The 27,392-nt window shown below is 40.0% G+C and overlaps 1 protein-coding gene across 5 annotated transcripts in view; it reads left to right on the top strand.

Annotated features, from left to right (window-relative positions):
* The window catches only part of SLC25A27 (solute carrier family 25 member 27), a 28,907-nt gene extending 2,868 nt beyond the window's left edge, over window positions 1-26,039 (top strand). The window contains exons 2-10 of one of the 5 annotated variants that reach the window (XR_011462232.1): window positions 4-195; window positions 1,956-2,040; window positions 2,661-2,783; window positions 5,360-5,472; window positions 9,063-9,147; window positions 10,558-10,702; window positions 11,583-11,675; window positions 12,746-12,838; window positions 13,456-13,496. Coding sequence is in view for 3 of the 5 variants with exons in the window: in XM_005906247.3 (XP_005906309.1) it covers window positions 4-195; window positions 1,956-2,040; window positions 2,661-2,783; window positions 5,360-5,472; window positions 9,063-9,147; window positions 12,746-12,838; window positions 13,456-13,558; window positions 19,104-19,175 (866 nt within the window). In the remaining 2 variants the exon portion in view is untranslated. Of the gene's footprint in view, window positions 1-3; window positions 196-1,955; window positions 2,041-2,660; window positions 2,784-5,359; window positions 5,473-9,062; window positions 9,148-10,500; window positions 10,703-11,582; window positions 11,676-12,745; window positions 12,839-13,455; window positions 13,559-19,103 lie in introns of those variants that run through there. The other 4 variants (XR_011462233.1, XM_005906247.3, XM_014481620.2 and 1 more) reach the window with 4 other exon arrangements.
* Window positions 26,040-27,392: the final 1,353 nt, after the last annotated feature.

Genomic DNA, 27,392 nt, shown 5'->3' with positions numbered 1-27,392 from the left:
CAGCAACCTTTCCCCTCGACCTCACAAAAACTCGACTTCAAATACAAGGAGAAGCTGCCCTTGCTCGGTTGGGAGATGGTGCAACAGAGTCTGCTCCATACAGGGGCATGGTACGCACGGCCCTAGGGATTGTCCAGGAGGAAGGCTTTCTAAAGCTCTGGCAAGGAGTGACACCCGCCATTTACAGACACATAGGTATTTATCTTGATTCTAGCTGGTGAGCTTGTCATGATTCTGTGTTTGTCTCCTCTGCTTTCCTGTTGAGTTGTGTCCAAAAGCCAGCTAGTTTCCTTCTACTAATGTGATAAATGAATATATAATCTCTTAACCACCAATGCTTATTAAGGAATTATAGCCTCAGGGCTTTATAAATTCATACAAAAGTATTTAGGGATGAACTGTCCCAATGTCATGATATTTTCTAACGCACTCTAAAATAATTGAGGAAAAGAAAAAGCAAGTAAGATGAAAATGTTAGTAATTGATAAATCTCCATGATAGACATAGAGTATTATTTTTCTCTACTTTGCTGTATGCTTGAAAGGATTCCTAATGAAAAGGTTTTTTAAGTTTAAGAAGAAGAAGATGAATCACTACAATTTTTATCAACTTGAGGAACTTTTAAACACAAAATTATTATTATTTTTTTAATATTCTTTGAAATTGAAAATATATTTGAATGCAATGCCAGATCTTACCAGTCTCTGTCCCTTGTGTCCAAGGCCAAGTTGATCTGAAAGACAGCAAGGGTGACTATCTAATCCAACCTTGGCAATAGAGTAAAAGCAGCACAGGTGGTTTTTGCCTCACTTCCCAGGCTACCTATGTGGGCCTTTAGTCACTCTGAAAGGAAAACACTGCCAATGAGAAACTTTTCTGCTCTGCTTCCAGTGGAGCACCACAATGATAGAAGTTATTGAGTTTCTAGCTTGTGGACAGAACATAAACTTGCCTTCAAAAGGAGGAGGGATGGGTATGGCATTTTCCTTCTCTCTGTATATTCTTAATTATTCCTCAAGTATGTAAGGACTTTTGATCAGACAAGTGCCCAGTACTAATATTTACCAGCTTTGAATTTTTAAAGCTTCGGTTTTCCAGATGAGCACATTACAGTATATTCACCAGGAACTGTCCAGAAAGATGATTGTTTTGGTACTTTGTATGTTTTTGAATATCCTAAAATCCTGCATCAAACTTCCTGAAATATCAAGAAAAGCTCTCTTTCTGAATACCGTGTATTGATTTTCATGATTTCTCTTTCTTATTCTTTTCTTTAATAGCTTCTTCTTGCCTCCCATTATCATTTTGAGTTTCACTTCTTTTCATTTGTATTTTGTTGACCACCATATGTGATTTTATAGATAAGATTCATTTCATATGTTTGAGATTGATTACCTTAACATAGTAAATTATCCAGTGAAGTTGCATGTTTATTGAATGAAAATGCCTGCTGTGTCCCAAGCTCTGTACTAGGGTGTATAGTGTAATGAAAACACACAAAACCTGCCTTGAAAGGCTCATGGTCTGCTGGAAAGATGAACAAGTACACCAAGTTAGTTTCTAATCAAGATGATAAATGCAGTATTAGACACACGCCTGGGAAGTTCTGGGGGATCATAGAAGCATGACAGGTGTAATGACAGCCCAGAACACTGGAGGCCAGGTCAGAGGGCACTTTCTGGAAAACATGTTCTTTGAGTGGAGTCTTGAAAGAGTAGGAGGAGTTAGCAATGACGAGAAGGGATAATCCATTCAAGAAAGATCAGGCAACATAGAAGGCCTGAGGCTTTACAAGGCATGCACATTTGGAGAACCACCAAGGCCAGGTGTCAGAAGCCTAGGTTATATGAGAGAAAGGACGCAGCTAGGGAGATCAGCTAGGCCACGAGAAAGCATCCTCTTACTTTATTAAACATAGGGCTGAATTCATCCTTTCCATGCTCTGTTTTGTACAGTGTATTCTGGAGGTCGAATGGTCACTTATGAACATCTCCGTGAAGTTGTGTTTGGCAAAAGTGAAGATAAGCATTATCCCCTTTGGTAAGTTTTGCTTTGAAAATAATACACTGTATTGTACAACACAGGGAATGTAGCCAGTATCTTATAATAACTATAAATAGAGCCTAACCTTTACAAATTGTGAATCACTATATTGTACACCTATAATTTATATAATATCATACATCCACTGTATTTCAGTTTTTATAAAAAGAAAGGAGAAAGAGTCCAGGGACAGAGTCTCTTCAAAGAGAGGAACGTTTTGAAAACCCTTTCATTTCATAAAACTACTAAAACAGTAACCTATAAAACTTGGCTTACCAGCCTTTGTTAGACTGACTACATCAATGCTGTTTTTATTCCCCTGTGGTCAGAATTAAACTGCAGTTAAATTATATCTTTGAGGCAACTGTCCTTGCTTTGAATTTCAGGCCATTAAAGGGGCCTGAAACTTCAGATTTGAATTTTGACTCCTGGTTCCTGAGCCCTCCCATCAGTAGACAAACCATCTACTCTCCTCTGTGATTTGTGTGGGTTAATTTTTTTGCTTCATTTTGTCTTAAATCTCTTATGCAGGGGCTGTACCAGCATGGTATTGTTTCCTGCAAAATGTGTGAAATTGATAACAACCTTTAGAAAAATGTATTTCCTTTTATAATTAGGAAATCAGTGATTGGAGGGATGATGGCTGGTGTTGTTGGCCAATTTTTAGCCAACCCCACTGACCTAGTGAAGGTTCAAATGCAAATGGAAGGAAAAAGGAAACTTGAAGGAAAACCACTGCGGTAGGTCCTCTGCTAACAGGTACCTTTCCTTTCCCCTTTGACCTCTGCATTTTTGGGCCCCAACATTCAGTAAAGGCATTCACTGTGACTCCTAGTTTGGAAGTGATACTCACTAAGAGGAGACTGGAGTGGGGCCTTCTCTTTACCTGCTATGGTGTACCTGTTCTTTACCAGACAAACGACATGCGTGCATCACTCTGCTCCTTTTCCAGCCAAGGCAGCTAGACTTGTCCCCTACTGGTGCTTGCTAGAAAGAATCTGATCATTAACAGTTGCCCTGGTGTGAATTCCAATTCTGCCATCGTGGCTTGGCCTTGTGGAAGTCCCTTATCATTTCTAGTCTCTGTTTCTTCATCTTTAAGAGACACTATCTGAGATGGTTTCCATGACAGAAGGTCTGGCTCATCAGGTGCCAGAGAGCCTGTTTTCTTTCCCTTTCTCCATGCAGGAAGGGAAATAGCAAGGTAAACCTTATGAATTGTTCTACTTCCCTGTCTGATTTCTCTCTGCCTCTTTTCCCAAGTTTAAGGAAGTTTTTTGTTTTTTTTTTTTTTAATGTCAATATTACTATACTGTTGTGATATAAAGTCCTCCTGTTGCACTATGCTGTATTGTCAAAATCTGCCTTTTTTCAAAGGGCCTCTCATTCAAGTTTATTCAAATACCGCTTAGGCAGTTTCTTCTGGAAAAGAGGCAGATCTTGCAGACAGACAGATAACCCTCTGCCAGGAAATAGAGAAAAGGTAGGCTGTCCTGAGCTGAGCATGCAGGGGGCTGCTCCTCCGAACACTATGACTGTATGGCTGAGCCAGAGGTGGAGGAGGGTTTGGGGTCTCCTCTGGTGGTTTACCATGACCACTGCCCTCTGCCCTGCTGCCCCTCCAGCTGCTGCTGCTAAGTCGCTTCAGTCATGTCCGACCCTGTGCGACCCCATAGACAGCAGCTCACCAGGCTCCCCCGTCCTTGGGATTCTCCAGGCAAGAACACTGGAGTGGGTTGCCATTTCCTTTTCCAATGCATGAAAGTGAAAAGTGAAAGTGAAGTCGCTCGGTCGTATCTGACTCTTCGAGACCGCATGGACTGTAGCCCACCAGGCGCCTCCGTCCCTGGGATTTTCCAGGCAAGAGTACTGGAGTGGGGTGCCGTTGCCTTCTCCAGCCCCTCCAGCTGACACAGTGCAAAGTGAGGGTGGGCTGTGGCAGTCCAGGCCCCCTTCCCAACAGGGACCTAAGTAACGTGGACCAGGGAGGAGAAAAGGGTACCACTCTGACTTAACCGTATAGTTTATAGCATCCCAGGACCCATTTTGTCATCTTGTAACTACTTCTGATTACTATGGAGCAGGGCAAAGTGATATTGCCTTGGTTGGCTATGTGGAGAAAAGGAACTGTTGGGGTCCAGAAACGTCTGAGTTTTCACTGATCACCTCAATATTTTTCCTTCTCTTTGTCTCTCATGTTAGACATTTTGGTTTTGATATAATAGTTTTTAAAAAATTGCTGTAAAGAACATGAACCTTGGGATCAAGCAACCTGGGATTCAAATCCAGCCTTTACCTCATTTTAGCTGTATAACCCTAGCCAAGTTCTTAACTTCTCTAAGCCTCAGTTTCTTCATTCGGATGAGAATTGGAATAATAATAACATACTTCATAGAGTTTTTAGGAATAAAATGTATCATATACACACACACACACACACACACATACATACACATATATAACAAGCCTGGTGCTTAGTAAGTGCATTAATAAGTAAATTCTATTAATACATTCTGGCTATGGTGACCATTATTCATGAGCATACTTCTTATGTAGCAGAATAGCAATTATGAATGCCCAGTAAAAGAACATATTATCTTTTTGGTGAGACTCAGAGAGTTTAATGCCTGAGTAAAGCCACACAAGTAGTAAGTGATAAGGTGGTATTCGACACCAGGTATTTCTGGCTATATACAACCCAGGTTTTTATTTTATATCAGAGGTCTCCAGCTTTGGTTCACCAGCACCATTTTCATCTGTGTATAGAAAAATGTGCAAAATAAGGAAAAGATAAATTTTCATAAAGCCAAAAGTATTCAGTTTTAAGAACTCTTCTGAAATTCTTCTTCCTAACTTTTGGTCTAAAATATTATTTCTTTCATGAAGTGATATGAGAATTAATCTTTTAATGTTGTCATTTGATAAAATTACAAAATTTGAAGGTCTCCCATAATATGAGGAAAATGAACTTAGAGGTCTGATAGACACTGTTCCCTCCTATAATTAATATGTGCACAGATGATGTAAAATGTCAAGAAAAGAGTTTTGATCTATTTAATCTGAAAAGAGGATGTATGTTACAGTTTATAAAGATTTCCATAAAAGATGTTTAAATAAAAAATTGGCCTTTTTTCTAAAAAACTATTAAGTTTATTTGGGAATTAGACCTACATGGGTTGCTTTAATTTTTAACAATTCTAGATAGTTAAGATATTATTGTTCTCCAACTCATAACAGTTATAGATGAAGCTTATGCAGTTGCATCTGATACACAGGAATGCATAGAGTTTTCACATTTATTATTATTTCCCTTTAGATTTCGTGGTGTGCATCATGCATTTGCAAAAATTTTAGCTGAAGGAGGAATACGTGGGCTTTGGGCAGGCTGGGTACCCAATATACAAAGAGCAGCGCTGGTGAATATGGGAGGTAATGGAAACTTTATTGAATTCTGAGAAGTCCTGATCACCTTAATCATTTTAACTATAAGCACTACAATGGAGAAAATGAGAATTTTTATCTTATTATTTTTAATAATATGTACTGGCAACAGTCTTATTTTATGTTGTAATGTTGTAATTGAATATTTTCCCTAGAGTGGTTTCACTTTATTCTACAATGATGTATGAAAAGGATTTCCTAAAACTAGCAACTTGTGACAGTAAGGAGATAACACCAAACCATGACTAAGGGTTCCTCCCCACCCCATACCTTCCTCTAAGATTCAAACTGATATATGTACCATATGTGATGGTCATTATATCTAGATTACAGATCTTTCCCCCCAGTCATCCTGCTCCTCTTGCTATATAATCCATCTTGTACAGCTGGAGACCTCAGGCTGGAAACCTGAATGTTTCCTTCACTCATTCCCATCTCTCACTTCCCATAGTCAGTCCTGATTTCTTCTGTCTTCTAAATATTTCTTAAATGTTCCCCCCTCCAGCCTTATGCTAAGTGAAATAAGTCAGTCAGAGAAAGACAAGTACCAGATGATCTCACTTAAGTTGGGACCTAAAAAACAAAACAAAATGAAAACAGACTTATGGATACAGAGAACAAATGAGTGGTTGCTTAAGGGGAGAGGAGTAGGGAACCAAAGTAATTGCAAGGGATTAAGAGGTACAAACTTCCAGTTATAAAAATGAGCTACGGGGATGTAAGGTACAGCATAAGGAATTATTCCAGTATATCACAGTACCTTTCTACGAGCACCAATGATTACTAGGCTTGTTGTCATGGTGACCTTTGTATAATGTACGCACCTGTCAAATCACTGTGTAGTACACCTACATAATATTGTATGTCAACTATATTTCATTGAAAAGAAAAATATTCCCCCATCCAGTAACTACTACCTTTGTATCCTTACAATGACCATTTTTACAGTAGTAACCATCAAAACACAAGTAGACCACTGCCACGGCATCTACCTCATCTCTTCCACTGCCCTCAAATTTGGACCCAACATCCAGAGAGCTTTATCGAACATACAGATCTCAACACGTTACTGGTATCCCTACAACCCCTAACTGGCTTCTCATCACTCACAGAATAAAGTGGAAATTTCATAACACAGAAGGTCTGCGTAAATCAACCCGTGCCTTCTGGGTTTGAGCGCTTCATTGATTCTGGAGCACGTGGTGAAGCAGTCCTAGGTGGAAAGGTTCCACTGCCTACACGCACCAAACCGCCTCAGCGTCTGCTCCGTCTGTCCTCTTCCTCTTCTCTTTAGTTCCTTCTGCAGATGTTTTAATACGTGGCTAAGCTGTCTTCTCCATCATGTGCTTTCCCTGCGCCTCCCACAGCCAGCCCTCCCGGGTCGTGGTGTGCTGGATGCCCTTTATGTGCTCCCGTAGTTCTCTGGGCTTAGCTCTCTTGCTGTTTTTACCTCATTTCATTGCTTTCTTCTATGTGTCTATCTCCTCCCCCTGGATTCTGAGCCCCCTGAAGGCGTGGACTGTATTTTATTCTTCTTTATTTTCCCAGTCCCTCTTACCTTTCCCAGTCCGTCTTACATAATCAACAAATGTTTAATGAACGAATCAGTGGATGAAAGACTCCTTTCTAAGACCAAGAGTATATGATTCTAAGAAACTGATAAATAGCAGTTTTGAGAGCTACAGTAACATACCACTTAAACACCAAAGGAAATAAGTCTATTTTATATTTTGCTATTTCAGTCCATCGATGTCTCCTGCATCCTATTAGTAGATACTCTGGTTTTCAGAAAACCTTTCAGATTATCATTTCTCAATTGATTGCTTCAATATCTTTGCAGCCCAGAGTTCTCTTCCAAGTTCTAGCATCTGCTTAGCATCTTCATTTGGTATCTCAAATATATATTTCTTTGAATGTGTCCAAACCAAATCATTTACTGAATCACTTCCTTTTCTGTTCTTCCCAATCTCAAAATATGATATCATCATATTTTTATGATGGCTTTTTAGTTGAACGACCCAGAAACCTAGGCATGATTTTGATCTCTTTGCTTTCACTTACTCCTTACAGCCAACCAGTCACCAAATCCAGCCAGTTCTGTCTCCCAGAGAGATCTCAAGTTCATCCACTTCTCCTCATCCCTAGAGCTACGCCCTGGTCCAAAGTACTATTAATCTCCTCCTCCTGGACCACTACAAATATCTCCTAACTGGTCCCCCCACACACATACACACATACATCGCACAGCCATTCTGCCCCGCTATGCATCTGAAATTGTTCTCATCAGGATCACTGGTGTCTGTCATCTTATTTTAAAACATTTAAATCAGTCCATTCACATTTTCACATCGCTATAAATGGCAGCTCTGTCCTTCCAGTTGTTCAAGCTCAAAGCCTTGTAGTCATCTTTGCTTCCTTTCTTTCCCTCCATATTTAGTCTGCTTGCTGATCTGTTGATTCTGTCTTCAAAACACTCAAAATCTGACCAGTGCTCCACACCCCAGTATCCAAGCCACCACTCTTTCTTACCAGAAGAACCGCAGTAGTGTCGTGTCTAATGTGCCTTGTCTCCCATAGTCTGAGTAGACTATCACAGTGATCTTGTAAATACTAGCCCAGGTTAGCCACTCCTCTGCCCCAGTCCCCTTCTCCGACTCTTGCCTCCTCTGCTCCTGTTAAACCAGTGTTCTTGCCGTTCCTCTAACATACGAAGCTGACTTTTGCCTTTTTGACCTACTGTGGTTCTGCCTAGGACACTTTCTCATAGATATCTCCAAAGTTTACTTCCTCAAGCTTCCTGCAGGTCTCCACTCAAATATTATTTTGAGGTCATCTCCAACTGTTCTATTTAAAATTCACACGCACCATCCTTCCCCACCCTTGCACCCTCACTGTCCCCTTTTCCTGCCTGATTTGTCTTCAGAGCAGTTACTGCCATCCGAAATGCCACGTGGCTTACTTACTTGTTTATTGTCTCCTCCTTCAACAAAGAATGGCGATTGTCCATGGCTCTTGCCCCAGTATGTAGAATAATGCCCACCACATGGTACGCTCTCGGATGTCCAGTGAATGATCAAATATATCTACCCATTCCTAGCTCTTTACAGTTCACTTCCCTATTCTTTGGTGTAGGTAATCTTTATAAAATTCCATGGTTGTGATCTAGTCCTCCCCTGTTTAAAACCTTTCAACAGCTCTTCATTGCCATTAGAAAAAAAGTGTAAAAAGCTTCATGTAGAATAATGGCCAGGATCTTTTGTTTAAAGTGATAGAATCTCAATTCAGCCTAGCTTAGGCTAAAAAAGGCATTTGTGAGCTCCAGCACTGAAAAGTGCAGGGGTTGAGCTGACTCTGAGCAAAGCTGGATTCAGATGTTCAGATGATATAATTGAGTGTCTGTCTCTCTTCCTTTTTTCCTCCCCCTCCCTCTGTCGCTCTGCTTTTCTCTGCTTGAGAACAAGAATGGGATCTTTCATCTTTGTATACATTCTTGTCCCACGCTTAGCACATTCTTGACACAGAAGACGTTCATTGTTGAGTGAATGACATTTAAACTTTCTTTCTCTGTGTATTGCCAGATTTAACCACTTATGACACAGTAAAACACTACTTGGTATTGAATACGCCACTTGAGGACAATATCGTGACTCATGGCTTATCAAGGTAAGACTGTTTTAACTTGTCTCTTTCTATTTTTTTCTATCTCACTCTTTCTTCCATATTTGGCATAAATTCTAACTTTTGTCTCTTCTGATTGGGAACCTAGTGATAACACCCTTAAAGAAAGGCGATAGTACCTTTATAAAGAGCAATTTCTTAAAGTGTGTTACAGTTAAAATGTGGAAGAGAGGGGCAGGATATTTCAGGTTAAGTTTCCCCAAATATTTGCCCTTTTGTAGGGCTATCCCAGGGTCAGATTCTGACAATTGATTATCCAACTCAATTCAGTGGGTACGTTTGAGCATCGTTTGGGTTAAAGACACTGTGCAAGGCCCTGCAGTAGATACAAAAGGTAAACCACACTGCTTCCCAGGGAGTTTACCAAGGGGAAAAACAGAACAAGTATAAAAACACTGCAGAGTAAGTGCTAAAAGAAAGGGACTAGCTACCCACTGGATCAGGTTTTTAAATGGGGTCAGGGGGACTATGTGTGGTCCGTGAGGCAGCTCAAAAGCTGCTGTCCATGAACTCACAGCTGGGTAGGTAAACAGTGCTGTGTGATCTAGAAGTTCTGGATGCTGCATCACAGGGTAGAATGAGTGCTCACCGAGGTTTAAAGAGGGTTGCAGCTGTGCAATCGAGAGATTTATAGGACCCATCAACATCCTAGGGAAGGGAGTTGATATGAAGAAGAGGAGTAAAAATAGTGTAGGCACTGAACTGGGTGCTTCAGAATGGTTAAGGGTAAACTGTATGTTATGTGTATTTTACCGTAATTAAAAACAATGGGGTCTGTGCTCACTTGAGCAGCACATCTACTAAAAGCAATGGTGTGGGTACGCTGAAGTTCTAGGGCAGGGAAGGAGCAGTAGAAGACGTGCGGCTAGGGTTTTAGTGAGATGGGGAGGCACGTGGCGAGGTATGTTAATGTAGGAGGAAGTAGAAAGGAAATTACACAGAACGGGAAAACCAGAAGAGTCCCCCTTTTCCCTCTTCTTAAATCATGAGGCTGTTGAGAGGTGAAACTGGGCAAAAGATTAGCCTACACTGTATGAAGATCATGCATGAGCGTGGTTGTTTAGTTGATGCAGAAGAGGATTGTTCATCCTGAAACCATGCTTAGGGACTAATTCAGAGTAGCCTTGCACAGAGCCATCTGGTCTCCTGGAGAGAACAGAAGACGTACCCAATCACTCTCTGTCTATCATCACTTAAGACACATTCTGGGCTTCACTTGGCGGGTATTACTGGCAAGGAGTGACAAAGGTCAATAGCAAAAAGTAGCCATGTTCCTGTCAACTATCTAGGCAAAATTGATGTAACTTTTACAGCTCTGTCTTCTCACTTTGACTCTAGATAACCACCTTACCTGAGGCCTCCTTAATGCAGTATTTGCTCTCTTAATATTTAAAGGAACCTAGCCAGATCACACTACCTCCTGCAAACAATTTGATAAGAGGAGGATGAGGCAGGCCACTGGCAGCTGCCCCGCAAGGTGTCTGTGTGCCGAACAGGCCCACAGTTGCCAAAGGGGATCCTTGATGTGGTTATTATACAGGTAAAAAAATCCTTTAATAAGTACATTAATTAATGACAACTAATGAATGAGGGCTGCCTATCTTTTAAAAGTAGAATTTATTAATAATATTAACACTCTGGTAGAAGTAGTCTCCACTCTTGAAACATATGTATAGCTGAGCTGGCACCCAGCCTCTCTGAAGCAAGTGAACAAGTGAAAACATAGTGTTTCTTTCTAGTCTTTTGAGCCAAAAAGGGGAAATTGTGTATATTTTTCTGTCTTCTTTGTTTTTCTCACCTCTTGACTGGCCTTGCATGCTGTTTCTAGTAGACTTCAGTTTTAGAACGTAGGTGAATTTTGTAGTTGGTTGCCTGTTTCTATGTAAAAATAATGAAGGTATATTAAAATGAGGGCTTCCCTCGTAGCTCAGTTGGTAAAGAATCTGCCTGCAATGCAGGAGACCCCAGTTTGATTCCTGGGTTGGGAAGATCTGCTGGAGAAGGGGTAGGCTACCCACTCCAGTATTCTTGGGCTTCCCTTGTGGCTCAGCTGGTAAAGAATCTGCCTGCAATGTGGGAGACCTGGGTTCAGTCCCTGGGTTGGGAAGATCCCCTGGAGAAGGGAAAGGCTACCCACTCCAGTATTCTGGGCTGGGGAATTCTGATATTAAATCTTGACTTTCAGAGGATCTGAACAAATAGGAAAGAATGTTAAAAGAATGTTAAACTTTAAAAGAATGTTAAAAATGTTAAAAGAAAGAATGTTAAATATACCCCTCCGGGATATATATGGTGAAGCAGTAAGTTCTTTGCTTATAGGCCTGTCGTGTGAACAGAGACCCAAGAAAAGTTATACACACAGTCGGGTCACTTGCTGGAAAATGTAAATAGGTTATATGGGTTCTTTCTCTTGAATTCAGGTATTCCTGAAGTGTGTTTCTCCTTTGAATGATCAATCCTGATCTGAAAGAGTCATAAAAGAACTTGGGTGCTTGCTGCTCCAGCAGTTCAAAGTAAGAGAGTGTGAAGATTCCTAATGCAATTTCAACCTCCCCACCACACAGCCTTCAGAAACTTCAAAGGCCTTGCTTGGCCCGGAAGTCAGAGGTCCTTATCTCTGGGAGACACTTGATGTTCCGGGAAGAGATAAAAGTTGTCCACAGTTTTCCGTTCTAGCTTTCTATTAGCCCAAGATAAGATACTCTTCCTACCCCGCTGATTCCCGTCTCTAGACTCAGCTGCCAACTCCTGGGTTTCAGGCCTTCATTTCGCTTGATTCAGGATGACCACCCATCTTCTCGTCATCTGTGTTTCTCCTGGAAAAGTTTACAGCAGTTAATGGCTTCTCGGATTATGGGATGTCGATCATATTCCTGTATTGCCTCTCTCATGCCCACATACATAATGAACTGCTGGTGGCCTCTGAACTGTTGAGTCACTCATTTAAAAGAATCTTGATTTAGTCTGCAGTGGGTTGGCCACATCCATTTTGTCTGTCTTGAATAACTGACCAGAAGCCTTTTTCAAAAAGGAGTGATTATGTGATTTCTGCCCCCCCACTTTAAGATCCTTTCCCTTTGCATTGAGAATAAAATCTCAGCCTTCTCTGCCTGCATCTTTAGTCTCTGATCTGGCTGGTGAGAAGGAACCATCTATGTCAAGATCTGCTCTCACCCAAGAGCCTTTTCATGACTGCCTCTCACCTGGTTAATCCCTATCATGTGATCTCATTTAATTTTTTTTTTCCACAGCACTAAGCTTACCTGAAATTATTCATTTCTCCTCTGCCTCTCCCCAGTTAAGTACCTTGAGGACAGGATCTTTTTGTCTTGTTCACTGCCTAGAAGAGTTCCTGCCTCCAGCAGATGTTCAGTGTATATCTGTTGACCAGATATTGTTTTAATTTTTTTTAGCTCTTTAATGAATGAATTTATCATTGATTTTATGCTAAAAGAGCATTAGTATGAAGAATATTATTGGACTAGATTTAGTATTTCATTCTTTCCAAATATCAAATCCCCCTTCCTTAAAATTTGGAAGCTGCTACATATTACCTTTCAATTTCATTTATTTGTATCTACAGCTTATGTTCTGGACTGGTAGCTTCTATTCTGGGAACACCTGCTGATGTCATCAAAAGCCGAATAATGAATCAACCACGAGATAAACAAGGAAGGTAGATATAAAGTCTTAGTCTCCGTGTATCTGAATGTCTATAATAACAGTGTTCTTTAAAGACTCTTCCTCCTGTTTATTTTTGTGTTTACGTGTGTTCAACCAGGAAGTTGTTTTTATGCAGTTACCCGCTTTGTGTCTGATGGAAAAGTACTGTGCATTTGGGGAAATCAGCTAATTTAACTGTCATATTGTTTAGACACGAGGTGTTTATTGTGACTTTGTTGTTTCCATAGAGTTTTTGAAAATATACTTCGTTAAGAATTTGCAGGGCATTTTTTCAGAAGCTCATGATTTGTGAGTAATACAAGTTACACAAATTACCCAAGTTACACAAATTACCCAAATTTGATTGGCTATAAAACAGTATGTTCTCTGTGAAGAGACTAGATGGAGTGAATTCTAAGTTATCAGACCAAGGGTGGGGTGAATCCCAACAGTCAACCTTGAAAAATATCTTTAAACTCAAAAGAGGTGTACTATGTATACAGAAGCACAAATATTATTTGTTCTAAACTAGCGGAAGATAAATAAGTTTCCTAGACTATTTTTTTAATTTTATTTATACATCTATTTACATGTAAGAAATTTAACAAAATTGTCTGCTTTCCTTTTTAGGGGCCTTCTGTATAAATCATCGACTGACTGCTTGATTCAAGCTGTTCAAGGAGAAGGATTCCTGAGTCTCTATAAAGGGTTTTTACCATCTTGGCTTCGAATGGTAAAGTTAGGTTTTTCTTGCCTTTGTTTTTGTTTTTATTGTACTTAAATTACTTTTCATCTGTCAATATTTTCCCTTTTCACTTCTGGCTTCCAGCATGGTTCTGCCCCCAACTCATGGTTCTTTCTTTCTTCTCTCTTTTTGTTTTCTTTTACCTCCAACCCCTTTGGTAGATTAAGGTAAAATAATTCAGTTACCTCAGAAATGAATAGGTTGATAGTCTGATGTTATAAAACCAGTGGATAGATTGTTCTGAAATGTAAAGACTTTTGCTATTTAGCCAAAATATTGCAGTTTGAAACAGGTATACAGATGTCATACTAGAGACAATTGTTATGAAAATGTCACTATTTCAAACAAAATTAGTTACTTTGATGATAAATATTGGATTATCCATTGTGGCTCAGCAGTTTAAAAATTTGCCTGCAATGCAGGAGACCACCTGCAATATAGGAGACATAGGTTCAATCCCTGGGTCAGGAAGATCCCCTGGAGAAGGAAATGGCGACCTACTCTAGTATTCTTGCCTAGAGAATCCCATGGACAGAGGAGCCTGGCAGGCTTCAGTCCATGGGGTAGCAAGTCAGACATGACATAGCGATTAAGCCACCACTACCACCCATTAATACCTATCACCACAAAGCTCTGCTTAGGAAGAAGACATCATGTCATTTCATTTGGTTTGGATACTGTTTTTTACTAAAGTGAATTAACATGTAGAGTTAGACTTATCTAAATAACAAATACAATAAAAACAAGGTACTCGAGTATTTTGTGAGTTAGAACATATTTGAAACAATAGGAGTTACAGGTTTAGAAATTCAATCAATGCTTTACACAATATAGTACAATCATATGAATTGAGCACCTGTTCCATACAAAGCCCTGTCTCAGTGCCTGACTTTAGGAGGAACCTAAGAGCCTCAGCCCCTGCTCCAGTGTTAGAGCTTCCAGTCTAGGTCAAGACAAACCCTGAGTGAAGAGTTGGGAGGGGGCAGGGTGCAGGGTCATGGTGCTTTCAGAATAGACAGCAAGTAAGGACCACCTAAGCTAGGAGGTTAAGTAAACCTCATTGGAGAATGGATTTCTCACTGAGATTTGAAGAATGACTGGGACTTAACTAGGTTAAAGGGAAGAAAAGAACACTCTGAGTGTAGGAACTAGCTGGAGTGGACAAAGGACATGATGCATTCAGAGAACTGAAGGAAAGCCAGCTGGCCAAGGCACAGAGATGTGGAGGAAAGAAGCCCAGGGTGAGGCCAGAGAGAGGCAGGGATGGGACTGGGAGCGGCCACAGGGTCCATGAGAGTGAGGGGCATTGGCCTGATGACGTGTGCTTTTAGGAAGATCATTCTGGCTGCTGTGTGGGTTGAGGAAAGACCAGGGGTTGTGACAGATGACAGATAATGATAACTCAGACTAGAATATGACAGTGGGGACAGAAGAAGATAGATTTAAAAAAAAAAAAAAAGGAGGGGTGGGGATAGAAAGGAGATAAAAAAGAACACAACCGGATGGAGATGGGGAAATGGTTGGAGAAAGCAAAGAAAAATCGAGCTTCATTCCCAGACTCCTGCCCTGAGCAACCAATGATGTAGTTTCCTAAAATGGGATCATTTGCAGGGAAGAAGATTTCATGGTGGAATCTCAAGTTTAGTTTGGATATGTTCAGTTTTGGATACTCATAGGACATTTAAGGGAGAAGGCAATGGCACCCCACTCCAGTACTCTTGCCTGGAAAATCCCATGGGCGGAGGAGCCTGGTAGGCTGCAGTCCATGGGGTCGCAAAGAGTCAGATACGACTGAGCGACTTCACTTTCACTTTTCAGTTTCATGCGTTGGAGAAGGAAATGGAAAACCACTCCAGTGTTCTTGCCTGGAGAATCCCAGGGATGGGGGAGCCTGGTGGGCTGCCATCTATAGGGTCGCACAGAGTTGGACACGACTGAAGCGACTTAGCAGCAGCAGCAGCAGCAGCAGCAGCAGCAGCAGGACATTTAAGAAGAGATATCTAGATGACTAGCTTCATATATTGGCCTGGATCTTAGAATCATGAGGATGGCACATTAGACCTGAGCACCATCTACACACAGATAATAACTGAAGCGCTGGGGATAAATGACATCACCAAGGGTAGTAGGTATCTATCTATTAACATGAAACTAACAGCCAAAGCCCTTGGCATTATCTGATACAAAAGCACACCTAAGCTGTAAAAGATTATTTTCATTGTTTTGATTATACTTTGAAGTTATCTCAAATCTATGGATATTTAATGGAAAGGAAGATTTTGACTTGGCCTGCATAAACCAGGTCCTATTATAAGTGCTGGTAACAACAAGGAATATGATGTGTATGTTTTTGCTCTCAAGGAGTGTACAATGTGATGGGAGAAGATAGACATGTAAGTAGTTAAAATTACACAGATTATAAAGCTAAGATTATGAAGTCACTTGCTATATGGCCAGTGCTGTGCTAATCATATTCATGGCTTAACTCATTGAGTTCTCCCAACAATCTATTTGGAACGTTACTATCATATATTTCATTTATAGAGGAGAAAACTAAAGTGACGTGTCTAAATAACTTGGCCAGGCTAAGTGGTTATTAACTACTGGCATCAGGGCCTAAAACCCGGGCAGTCTGGCTTCAGAGGACACAGATTACTAAAGAGGTTGCCAGTGCTGTGAACAAAACATGAAAACACATATAGTGGAGAAAAATGGCTTGAACTCTTTGAGAAGTCCCAAAAGGCCTCCCAGAGGTGATCCCTGATCCGAGCTTTGAAGGATCAGTAGGTGTTTGTCAAGAAAAGCATGAGGAAGCAACATAAGCAAGTCAAGGGTGACCCCAAAATGTCTGGTGAACTGCAGAAAATTCTGTGTGGCTAGACTGTAGGTCCTCAGAGGGCAGACGATGGAAGAGCACATAGAAGAGCATTTAGGCACCAGGCTGCGAAGGACCTGGGGGGCCAATTCAGTAGTTGAGGTGAAACTGCAGTAGCAAGCACCTGTTTGAACCCAGGAGCCATGTGCTAATACTTGCTTGGGGACAAGTCTACTGTGGCAGCAATGTCGAAGCTATTGTGAAAGTTAGCATGCAAGAAGGGAAGTTTGGGCGGTGGTCTAGCCAGGAGATGATGGTAGAAATGGAGAGAAGGTGAATTTCAAGAACATTTGTGTTCGACTCCACAGGACGTAGTAACTGATCAGACAGAGAAAGGGAAGGAGGGAGAGAAGGGAAATGAGACTTTGATGTTTCTGGTGGGGAAGACCATGAGGATGGGTGAGACCAGGGATGAAAAACGAAACCAAGAGGTGATGGAGAAGAGCCCAGTATAAAGGAGCACTGAGACCACTTGATCTGACCCATTGTCTTTGTAACAGGAGACTCAGGAAGTATAAATGACCTCAGAATGGATACCTAATATATGACAAGCTTTGTGCTAAGCTCTTTACACACGTAATTTTTTAAGTCTTACAAGAACCTAACGTTACGGGTAGTGTGATCCTCATTTTTCAGATGAGAAAAACACAGCTCAAAGTATAAGAAACTCGCTCAAGTTCATGTAGCAAGTACATGGCCAAGCTAGGAATCCACTGCAGATTTGTTCAACTCTAACTAAACCCATGGTCCTAACTAGGATGGTATACTGAGTATCTCAAAGTCCTGCAGCTCATTATGGAAGTTTTAAAACAGAGACAGGGCGTGGTGATGAAGAGAGGTTACCGGAGACAGACTGGCTAACCACCCGAGATCACCAGGGTGGCGTGGCTTTGTTGATTTGCCACAGGACCTGAGCGTAGAAGCCTGTTGACTCATGAGCACTTCCAAGTAAATCGGCCTTTGCACATACAACTGCCCTTCAGCCAAACTCACTGAAATCGATGACCAGAGGACATTGGCTCGTCCACACTGAGAAATACATCTGGCCAGTGATCTCAATGCTGAAGTCCTCTGGATAGCTAAATTCAAACTATAGGGGAGCCAAGTCATAATCAGAAGGTTGCCTGCTGAACACAGACTACTACTACCAGGAAGAGCTTATCTGTAAACTTAATATTGAAAAAGGTCAACCCAAGAGTCCCTGTGTGTTCAACCCCACAGTAAAAGCATGGAGGAAAAAAAGTTTTTTCCAGCAGTTATGATAACATGGCGTCATATACACTTGGATTCTTTTCAATGGTACAACTATGCCAGTGAGGAAAAAACAAGTAAAAGAAGGTACTGGCCATATGCCCTTCTGCAGAGGCTCAGTATATCCAGTCTATATCCTGTACATGCTATTTGGCTCTCCCTCTTTAACTCCTCTTCAAAACCCAGCGAAACCTAATCCCAGTTCCTTACACTAGTTAAGGATAGCATGCCCTTGCTTTGCTTAATCCCTGATTAATATTTACTTCCTTCACATATAGTTTGGTTGCTCTGAGGAAGAAGTCTGATAACCAGAGCCATCAGGAATGACTGCCTAGTCCATTCTTAACTGAGACCTCTGCTTCCAGATCCAATTGCAGTCATATCCTTGGCTCACTTCATTTTTATTGTCACAAGACTGTGTTGTCACAGCTTCTTTGTCTGTGTCTTCATACACTTAATTGACCAAAGATGTATTCTCCTAAATCCACTAATGAATCCTCAGTCTACTAGTATAACTTGCTCAACATTTCTAAACACATATGACATAAATGTTGCTTTATAAACACTCTAAGCAAATACATTTTACATTCTAATTGCTTAAGTTTATTTCTCTATACTCTAGTGTGATTAGGGTTTCTCTCTGATCAATATTACCTGTAACTTAGGAACCAAACCAGATAAGAACTGGATCCAAGACATACTTCCTCTGATGATTACTTCCATTGTTTCCTCTGTGATCTCCATCTGTGTCTTTAGCATTTTTATCTTCCGTTCTTGATTAACCCTCATCCCCTTATAATTCCTTTTGGCACAGTGACACCTTCATAGCCAGTTCTTTCTGAGGTGAAAGCCCTTTTCTCCACTTCATGTGCATTTTTATATTCATTATGTGATATACCAGGTGTTGGTTTTATGATCAAACTCTCAAAGGATAATCTTTCATCTCTACTTTCAAGTTCTTCAGGGCTTCCTTGTCATGCTCCATACATTACACAAACTACATGTAGAAGAAAAGAGCCCAGCCTAGAATTCAGGCATGCTGAGTCCTAGCCTTTTATCCAGTAATGGTCAGTAAAAGGAACCCTGGAATGGAAGTCAGAAGCCCAAGGTCCAACTCCACCATGCTGGCAGGCATCTGATTGCTAAGCCTTAGTGCCCTCATCTGTAAAACAGGGGTATCAATACCTTTCCTTTCCATTATAAATTGTTTGGAGACATCTGTGACAAAAAAGACCTGAAAATGCTTTATAAATGATAAGGTGCTCTAGATAGGTGAAATGCCAAAATATTTGTTTTCAGCCTAAGTGGATTCAAAATGAGTTCATCATTCAAAGATGTGTATGCATATGTGTAGAAGATTTATAATTGCTTTGAAATATGCACTAACTTCTTTGGTTAATCTTTCAGACCCCTTGGTCACTGGTGTTCTGGCTTACTTATGAAAAAATCAGAGAGATGAGTGGAGTCAGTCCATTTTAAGCCCTTAAAGATACAGTGTTCAGTATCATTGAAATGCGGGCATCTGCAACACACACCCCCTATTATTTCTACCTCTTTAGGAAGACACCTTACTCCACAGAGACTGTGATTTATAGGGGGCAGCACTTTATTTTTACCTGGAAACCCAAGTTCTCTTTGACTCCTCTTTTTGTTCACAAGCAATCTGATTGGATCACACAAGACCACCCAATGAGACCCCAGCACAGCGTTTTCTAAGGAAGGATCAAATCCTGACCACTGAACTTGAGCGAGAAGATTCAAGATTGGGATGCTATGCTGTAGAGCCTGCTTAGAGGAGAAAGTGCCAGAAGGGAGACAGCATCTCAGACCTGAAGTGGACAGTAGGAATGTGGAAAAATACATCCATACATAGGGACCAAGGAATATACTTAATGTGTTGTGTCAGTATTTACAACTGAAATCTGATAATTTACTTTTGTGTTGTCATTAAAGTGCATATTCTATAAACTAAAGGGAGGTGAATGAATAAACATTTTGAGTTTCCCTAGTGTTGGAGGAGGTTGATGTACCTTTTCTTGCCAGGAGAGTGAAAAAAAAAAGTTTGGATCTCAAGGATAGAAGTCTCCTTCTCTCAGTGCCCTGTGATCTGTGTTCATTGGTTAGGTCTCTACCACATAGGCTAAGGACTTCCTGACAGTCAGAGAGACCACATCTGAATGAAAACAGAGAAGAATGTCTGCTTTGTGATATATCCCATTCCAGCCTGAATTTGTCGCTAGCTCTCAAGAATCTCAATATATGAAAAACGGGGCTTATCTGATTAAAGCTCAGGTGGACAGGTCCTTTTAATAAAGAAACATCTGGTATCATCAGTCTCTCAGTGGCATTTAAAAGCAAAGGTAACATGAAGTCAGCCGACGTACAGCCTCTCTTAATCCCCCCTTCCCTAACACTAAGGGAGGGAGAACTCGGAAATCACACAAAGCTGTCTCTAGCCTGAATCTTATTCAGTCTGACAAAGCTTCCTGCCTAAAAAGAGATCATATAAACTGCCTGTGGTACACAATTATGTCTCCAGTCACTGAATCATATCCCTTTTCTTACATTCACCTCTGAACCACCTGTTTCCCCAGCCTCAGACACTGGGCATTTCTGGATGGATAGCTACAGTTATGGGAAAAGGCTGTAACTGTCAAAATAGGAGAACTCCAACAAAAGCTCAGACGCAAGAGAGACACTGGAGCTGACCAAACAGGATGTATCATGGGTATGGATGATGTTGAATGGAAAAAAGTTTGTAAGTGCTCTGTGGTTGCCCTAATGTATAATCACTGCCATTTAAGAGGGAGAGTATACTTTAAAATATATTTTAGTGTGATGTACTAATATGTAGTGGCTTATTTTTTTAATAGAATTTACAGAACGTGGAGTTTAATCTCTTAAAATCTTTAGGCAGTCTACTTTTCCATTGTATTTGTCAACCTGTATGAACTGAGTTGTTAAATATACTTAATAATATGTACTTAAGTTCTCAAATTATCTGTATTGGAACCACTTTAGGAAACTGTTTTTTGTGTGTATTTTATAATTTTGTAAACCCAGTAAATATTAGATCAAAATAATTATATGCAAACTGGACCATGGAAAATTTTATTTAACTTTATTCGTTGAGGGGCTCGAGGTGAAAACATTGCTTACATAGTGAGACTATTCCTTGATGTCTGGATTGGAATAATTGGATTTTTTTTTTTAAACCTGAAATGACTCCTTGGGATGGTCTGGTTTAACTGTCTCATTTTCTATGTTGGGAGACTGAGGCCTGGAGAAGTAGAGTTGTTCATGCTCACAATTTATTCAGTAGCAGAATCAGGATAAAAATACAGATCTTCTAATTGCGTGCTGCAATTCATGAGGTCACAAAGAGTCGGACACGACTGAGTGACTGAACTGAATTATTGTTACCACTGACAGTTATTATACACTAATTAGGTACTGAGTAAATGTCTCATGTCATTTTTGCAACATCCCAGTCCAGGATTATTGAATCTTCCAAGAATAGGTTTTTCTTTATGGCATTTATTTTTGTCATAGACATTTGAAATGAATTTGAATTGCCTTTGGCATACATTCTAGAATGGAGTCTAAAATGTGAGTCTAAAACACTTCAGCTAAAACATGAAGACCCCCGAGAATCTGACCAAATCCTGTAGATAACACATATATCCTAGCACAGTCATACTTTTCCAGTGAAACCATTTTCATTAATGTGTCTTGGATCTTGGCTTTATTTTACCAACTTGAAAACATCTTGTTCCTCTCCAGAATAACCCACAGTAAATAAAAAGAAATAACTTCAGTAATTTTGTGTCCACACTGAAAGACTTAACATTTCAGTCTCACTTTCTTGTAACATAACTGTGCTTGGTGTTTATATTCAGCTCAGTATCAATAATACTTAACCTCTAAGTTTCCTTTGCTTAGCTTCCACTTTTTTCCCTTTCCAAATGATTTTTTTCTCATTGAAAAAATATACATGTTCTTGTTTTTAATTATATACAGTTCTTTGTTCTTTATAAGTGAATTAGCGTATATCTAAATAGAGAACATTTCTTAAATTTGCTTTCAGGGAGGAGTAATATATCTTCATCAAGTGCTCCAAATCCTATTTTAATTATAAGCCACTAGTGGTAGGGCTAGTAACATTTATTTGCCATTAGGTACTCAACAAAATTTACAGATGGTATGAATCAATTAATTTTGTCTTCATTATTTGAAGATCTGTGGCTATCAAAAGACTAGTCTGAAATTCCTTTCATTTTGCCAAGAAAAAAGGAAGGAAACAAACTCAAGGACGTTTTAAATGAGAAACTGATTTTCTGTCATCTTTATATTTTTAAGCATAACCACTTATGTACAATTGAAATAGTTATTCATGTCTTTTTCTGTTTAATGAAAACAGATACCCTCAGGACCTCCATTGGAAAAATCTTTCATTTAACACTCGTTGGTTAAAAAAATCTTTCTTTTAATACTTCGTGGTCACTTGAGGGTGAAAATATTTGATGCTCTTCTCCCCAGTTAAACCAGAACTCTTTTAAAAATGATTTCCCCAAAATATATATTATTGAATGCCAGGAAATGTGGAGAAAAGGCTGAACTTGGATTCTCAAGACCTTTATCCTATTGGGTTGGTCAAAAAAGTTCATTTGGGTTTCTCCCTAACGTGGTGTGGAAAAGCCCAAATGAACTTTTTGGCCAACCCAACATTTGGGATTCTACTTCTGACAAAGTAGTATAATCAAGTCCCTTCATTTCTCTTGATGGTCCATTTCTTTCTAAGATGAATTGGTTGAACTCTTGAATCTTGCACATATACTTGAAGAGGGTGATTATATTAATGTCATGTTAAAAAAAAAGATTCTTTAAAATTATTGGGATTTTCTTTTTCCTGGATTTATTTAATTTCTCATGTTTTAAGATGAAGAAAGTTTTATTCAGGACTTACAGCAGAGTACAAGCTTTTTATGTGGCTGGAACTCCTTCACCAAGCAGCAGACACATCTTCCTTCAGGCAACAGTGGGCATGTCATCCCACCTTCTTACATTCAGTTACTCCTTCACACACACACAAGAAAAATTAAAATCTTTCACAGTGTATCCAAGCCCCTCTCAACCTGGCTTCAACCCATTTTTCTAACATTTGCATTTCACTGCACACCCACACTCTACCTCCTCACAAATGCATCGCCCCTGAAGATGTTCTTCATTTGGCAGCTTCCTAGGCAATGTTCATTTTGTGCTCTTTGCCTAACATTCTTCCCCACCACTACTACCCATTCGTCTTCACTTTCACTGGTGAAGTCCTACTTTAACATCTAGAATGATCTCTGAAGACCTGAAGACCTTCAACACCTCTGTTCCCATGGCTTCCCCTCCTGCGGATGTCTGTCTGTCTGCATGGACGTGTTGGCTTTCCCTCGATGAATGAACTCTTGCAAGCAAGGACCATCTCTGTTTCTCTTTAAAACTTCAAAGAGAGTTGAAGTCAATTAGAAGGAATCTGTTGAATTCAGAGATTGGGTGGGGGTGGGTAGAGAGAAAAAAACATGTACACGTGTAAGTCATATGTTGTATTCTTCCTACCTTAAGGATAATTATATCAGGTCAGTAACACTGGATTTCATGAAATCCCTTACCATTTGCAGTGCTTAACTGCATTTTCAAAAGATCATGTGTCTTTAAACAGGTAATTTTAAAGAAGTAGTCATCCGTTTAATAGCTATCCTACAAAAATCTAGAACTTGATAGTTTTAAATAATACAAAATATTTGGTTGGATGATGAGCAATGAATAAATATGTGATATGTTTATATTATTCTTCCTTTTAGAGTGTGTATGAAAATTCTGTCACTATTTGTATGTACATTTTACCCATTCAAGTGTTTTATTATTTCTGAATTCTGAGGAGTATGTGATTATTTTTCTCTCCCCATACTTTACCCCTAGCGGGCTGCTGTGATTGTCAACAGCAGCAGGATCCACTTTGAAGGTTTGATAAAAGCAGATGAAGAGGCTTAAAGATGTCTGTTTGCTGAAAATATCTGGTAACAAACAGGAATATATGTGAGTAAATATAGTGCATCATTCTGATTTTTAAAATAAATGCTTTAAAACGCCTAATGGGTTGTCAAGGGCTTTGTTTTGTCCTCGTGTGATTTCATCCTGGTGCATCTTTGAATTTAAAATGATAACACATTTAGAGACAATTTTTAAAGCTTTATCTTTACTTTTCAGAATTAAAACAGAAAGTAGCTTAATTTAGAATGTCAGATTTGAAATGTTTATATTAGCAAAAAGAACACTTATACCTTGTTGCTTAAAACTAAAACATTCAGAAAACTAAGATCATGGCATCTGGTCCCATCACTTCTTGACAGTCTTTATTTTCTTGGGCTCCAAAATCACTGCAGATGGTGACTGCACCCATGAAATTAAAAGACACTTGCTCCTTGGAAGAAAAGCTATGACAAACCTAGACAGCATATTAAAAAGGAGAGACATTACTTTGCCAATAAAGGTCCATCTAGTCAAAGCTATAGTTTTTTCAGTAGTCATGTATGGATGTGAGAGTTGGACCATAAAGAGCTGAGCACTGAAGAACTGATGCTTTTAAACTGTGGTGTTGGAGAAGACTCTTGAGAGTCCCTTGGACTGCAAGAGATCCAACCAGCCCATCCTAAAGGAAATCAGTCCTAAATATTCATTGGAAGGACTGATGCTGAAGCTGAAGCTCCAATACTTTGGCCACCTGATGTGAAGAACTGACTCATTGGAAAAGACCCTGATGCTGGGAAAGACTGAAGGTGGGAGGAGAAGAAGACGACACAGTGAGACAGTTGGATGGCATCACTGACTCAAACATGAGTTTGAGCAAGTGTCAGGAGTTGGTGATGGACAGGAAAGCCTGGCATGCTGCAGTCCCTCAGGTCACAAAGAGTCAGACACAACTGAGTGACTGAACTGATCAGTATTGACTGTTTCTTTGCTGTCACATCTTTAAATTTTTGTTCTTCAGTGTTCTGTTCCTGGCCTTCTGTCTCTCGGAGGACCTGTACATTTCTGTGACTTCATCTACTACACTTGGACTGGTAATTCCTAAACACTAGAGTAATTGGCGCTCAGTAGACAGTTGTTCGGAGAAGGCAATGGCACTCCACTCTGATACTCTTGCCTGGAAAATCCCATGGGCGGAGGAGCCTGGTAGGCTTCAGTCCATGGGGTCGCTAAGAGTTGGAAATGAGTGAGCGACTTAACCTTCACTTTTCACTTTCATGCATTGGAGAAGGAAATGGCAACCCACTCCAGTGTTCTTGCCTGGAGAATCCCAAGGACAGAGGAGCCTGGTGGGCTGCCATCTATGGGGTTGCACAGAGTCGGACACGACTGAAGTGACTTAGCAGATAGTTGTTACTCTTTAGTCGCTTGGTTGTGTCTCTTTGTGGCCCCATGAACTGCAGCACGCCAGGCTTCTCTGTCCTTCACTATCTCCCAGAATAGAAGTTACCTTTATTTGTGTTCCTTGGTCCTTACTCCTTCCTCCAGCTTTACTTATTTTTTCTCAACGTCTTCCTTTATATCTCTACCAGGATGGCCCATAGTCCTTGTGAGCTCAAAATTCACAATAATTAAATCAGTATTTTTTGTTCCAATCCTTTCTCCCTGCCCTTTACAATCTACTCTTCTTCAAGAGTCTCTGTTGCACTACACATCTTGTACTACAACCAGGAAACCTTCAGGACATCCTTGACTTCTCATTTGTTTACTTCCTGTCCAAAATAACTTAAATACTGTCCAAAACACATAAGATACTGCCCAAAATACTTAAATCCATTTATAAAAAGGAAACTACAGACCAATTTCTCTTATATACATAGACACGAAAAAATCCATGAGCACCACTTTACACCCATTAGGATGGCAATTTTTAAAAAACAAAACACTAAGAGTTGATAAAGATGTGGAGAAACTGGAACCCTTGTGCATTGCTAGAGAAAATAGAAAATGATGCAAGTGCTATACAAAATCATGTGGGGTTGCCTCAAAAATTAAACACAGAATTATCATCAGATCAGATCAGATCAGTCACTCAGTCATGTCCAACTCTTTGCGACCCCATGAATCGCAGCACACCAGGCCTCCCTGTCCATCTCCAACTCCCGGAGTTCACTCAGACTCACGTCCATCGAGTCAGTGATGCCATCCAGCCATCTCATCCTCTGTCGTCCCCTTCTCCTCCTGCCCCCAATCCCTCCCAGCATCAGAGTGTTTTTCCAATGAGTCAACTCTTCGCATGAGGTGGCCAAAGTACTGGAGTTTCAGCTTTAGCATCATTCCTTCCAAAGAAATCCCAGGGCTGATCTCCTTCAGAATGGACTGGTTGGATCTCCTTGCAGTCCAAGGGACTCTCAAGAGTCTTCTCCAACACCACAGTTCAAAAGCATCAATTCTTTGGTGCTCAGCCTTCTTCACAGTCCAACTCTCACATCCATACATGACCACAGGAAAAACCATAGCCTTTACTAGGTAAACCTTTGTTGGCAAAGTAATGTCTCTGCTTTTGAATATGCTATCTAGGTTGGTCATAACTTTCCTTCCAAGGAGTAAGCGTCTTTTAATTTCATGGCTGCAGTCACCATCTGCAGTGATTTTGGAGCCCAGAAAAATAAAGTCTGACACTGTTTCCACTGTTTCCCCATCTGTTTCCCATGAAGTGATGGGACCGGATGCCATGATCTTCGTTTTCTGAATGTTGAGCTTTAAGCCAACTTTTTCACTCAACAATTCCACTTCTAGGTATAACTCACAGATTGACAGCAGGGACTTGAACAAATATTTATATACCAATGTTCACAGTAGCATTTTCACATAACCAAAAGGTGGAAACAATCTAAATGTCCACTGACAGATGAATGAATGGATAAACAAAATGCGTATGTACATACAATGAGATATTAATCAGCTTTAAAATAAGGAAATTTTGAGACATCTTATGACATGGATAAATCTTGAAACTGAATGAAATAAGCCAGACACAAATGGGCATATAGTATATGATTCTACTTGTATGCGATACCTAGAGTAATCAAATTCATAGAAACAAATTGTAGATTAGTGGTTACTAGAGCTGGAATGAGGGAGAATCAGAAGTCAGTATTTAATTAGCACAGTGTTTCAGTCTGGAATGATGAAAAGCTCTGGAGATGGACAGAGGTGACTGCTGCACAACAATGTGAATATAATTAATGTAAATGAACATTTACAAATGATTAAAATGTAAGTTTTGTATTATGGATATTTTACTGCAACAGAAAAAAAACCCATCTGAAAAAAGTTTTAAAATGAATATAGGGGTGAAAGATACTATCAGATTCAATGCAGCATTATAAAAAGGATACTACATCAGCCCCACATGGGATTTATCCCAAGAATACAAGGTTGGTTCAACATTCAAAAATCAATAAATATAATTCAACTTACAGACAATTTATATCAATAGAATGTGAAATGGTATTTGATAAAACTCAATAACCTTTCATGATAAGAGCTCTCAACAATCTAGGAGCAGAATGAACTTCCTCAACTTGATGAAAAGGATCTAAGTGAAACCTACAGCTAATATCACACTGGTAAAAAAGAGAGGCTTTCTCCCTAAATCAGGAATAAGAAAAAATATCA

Source organism: Bos mutus, chromosome 23, assembly GCF_027580195.1.
Source record: "Bos mutus isolate GX-2022 chromosome 23, NWIPB_WYAK_1.1, whole genome shotgun sequence".
NCBI classification, from domain to species: Eukaryota; Metazoa; Chordata; class Mammalia; order Artiodactyla; family Bovidae; genus Bos; species Bos mutus.
Note: the sequence above shows the minus strand (reverse complement) of the source record. Positions and strands in the feature narration are given on the sequence as shown.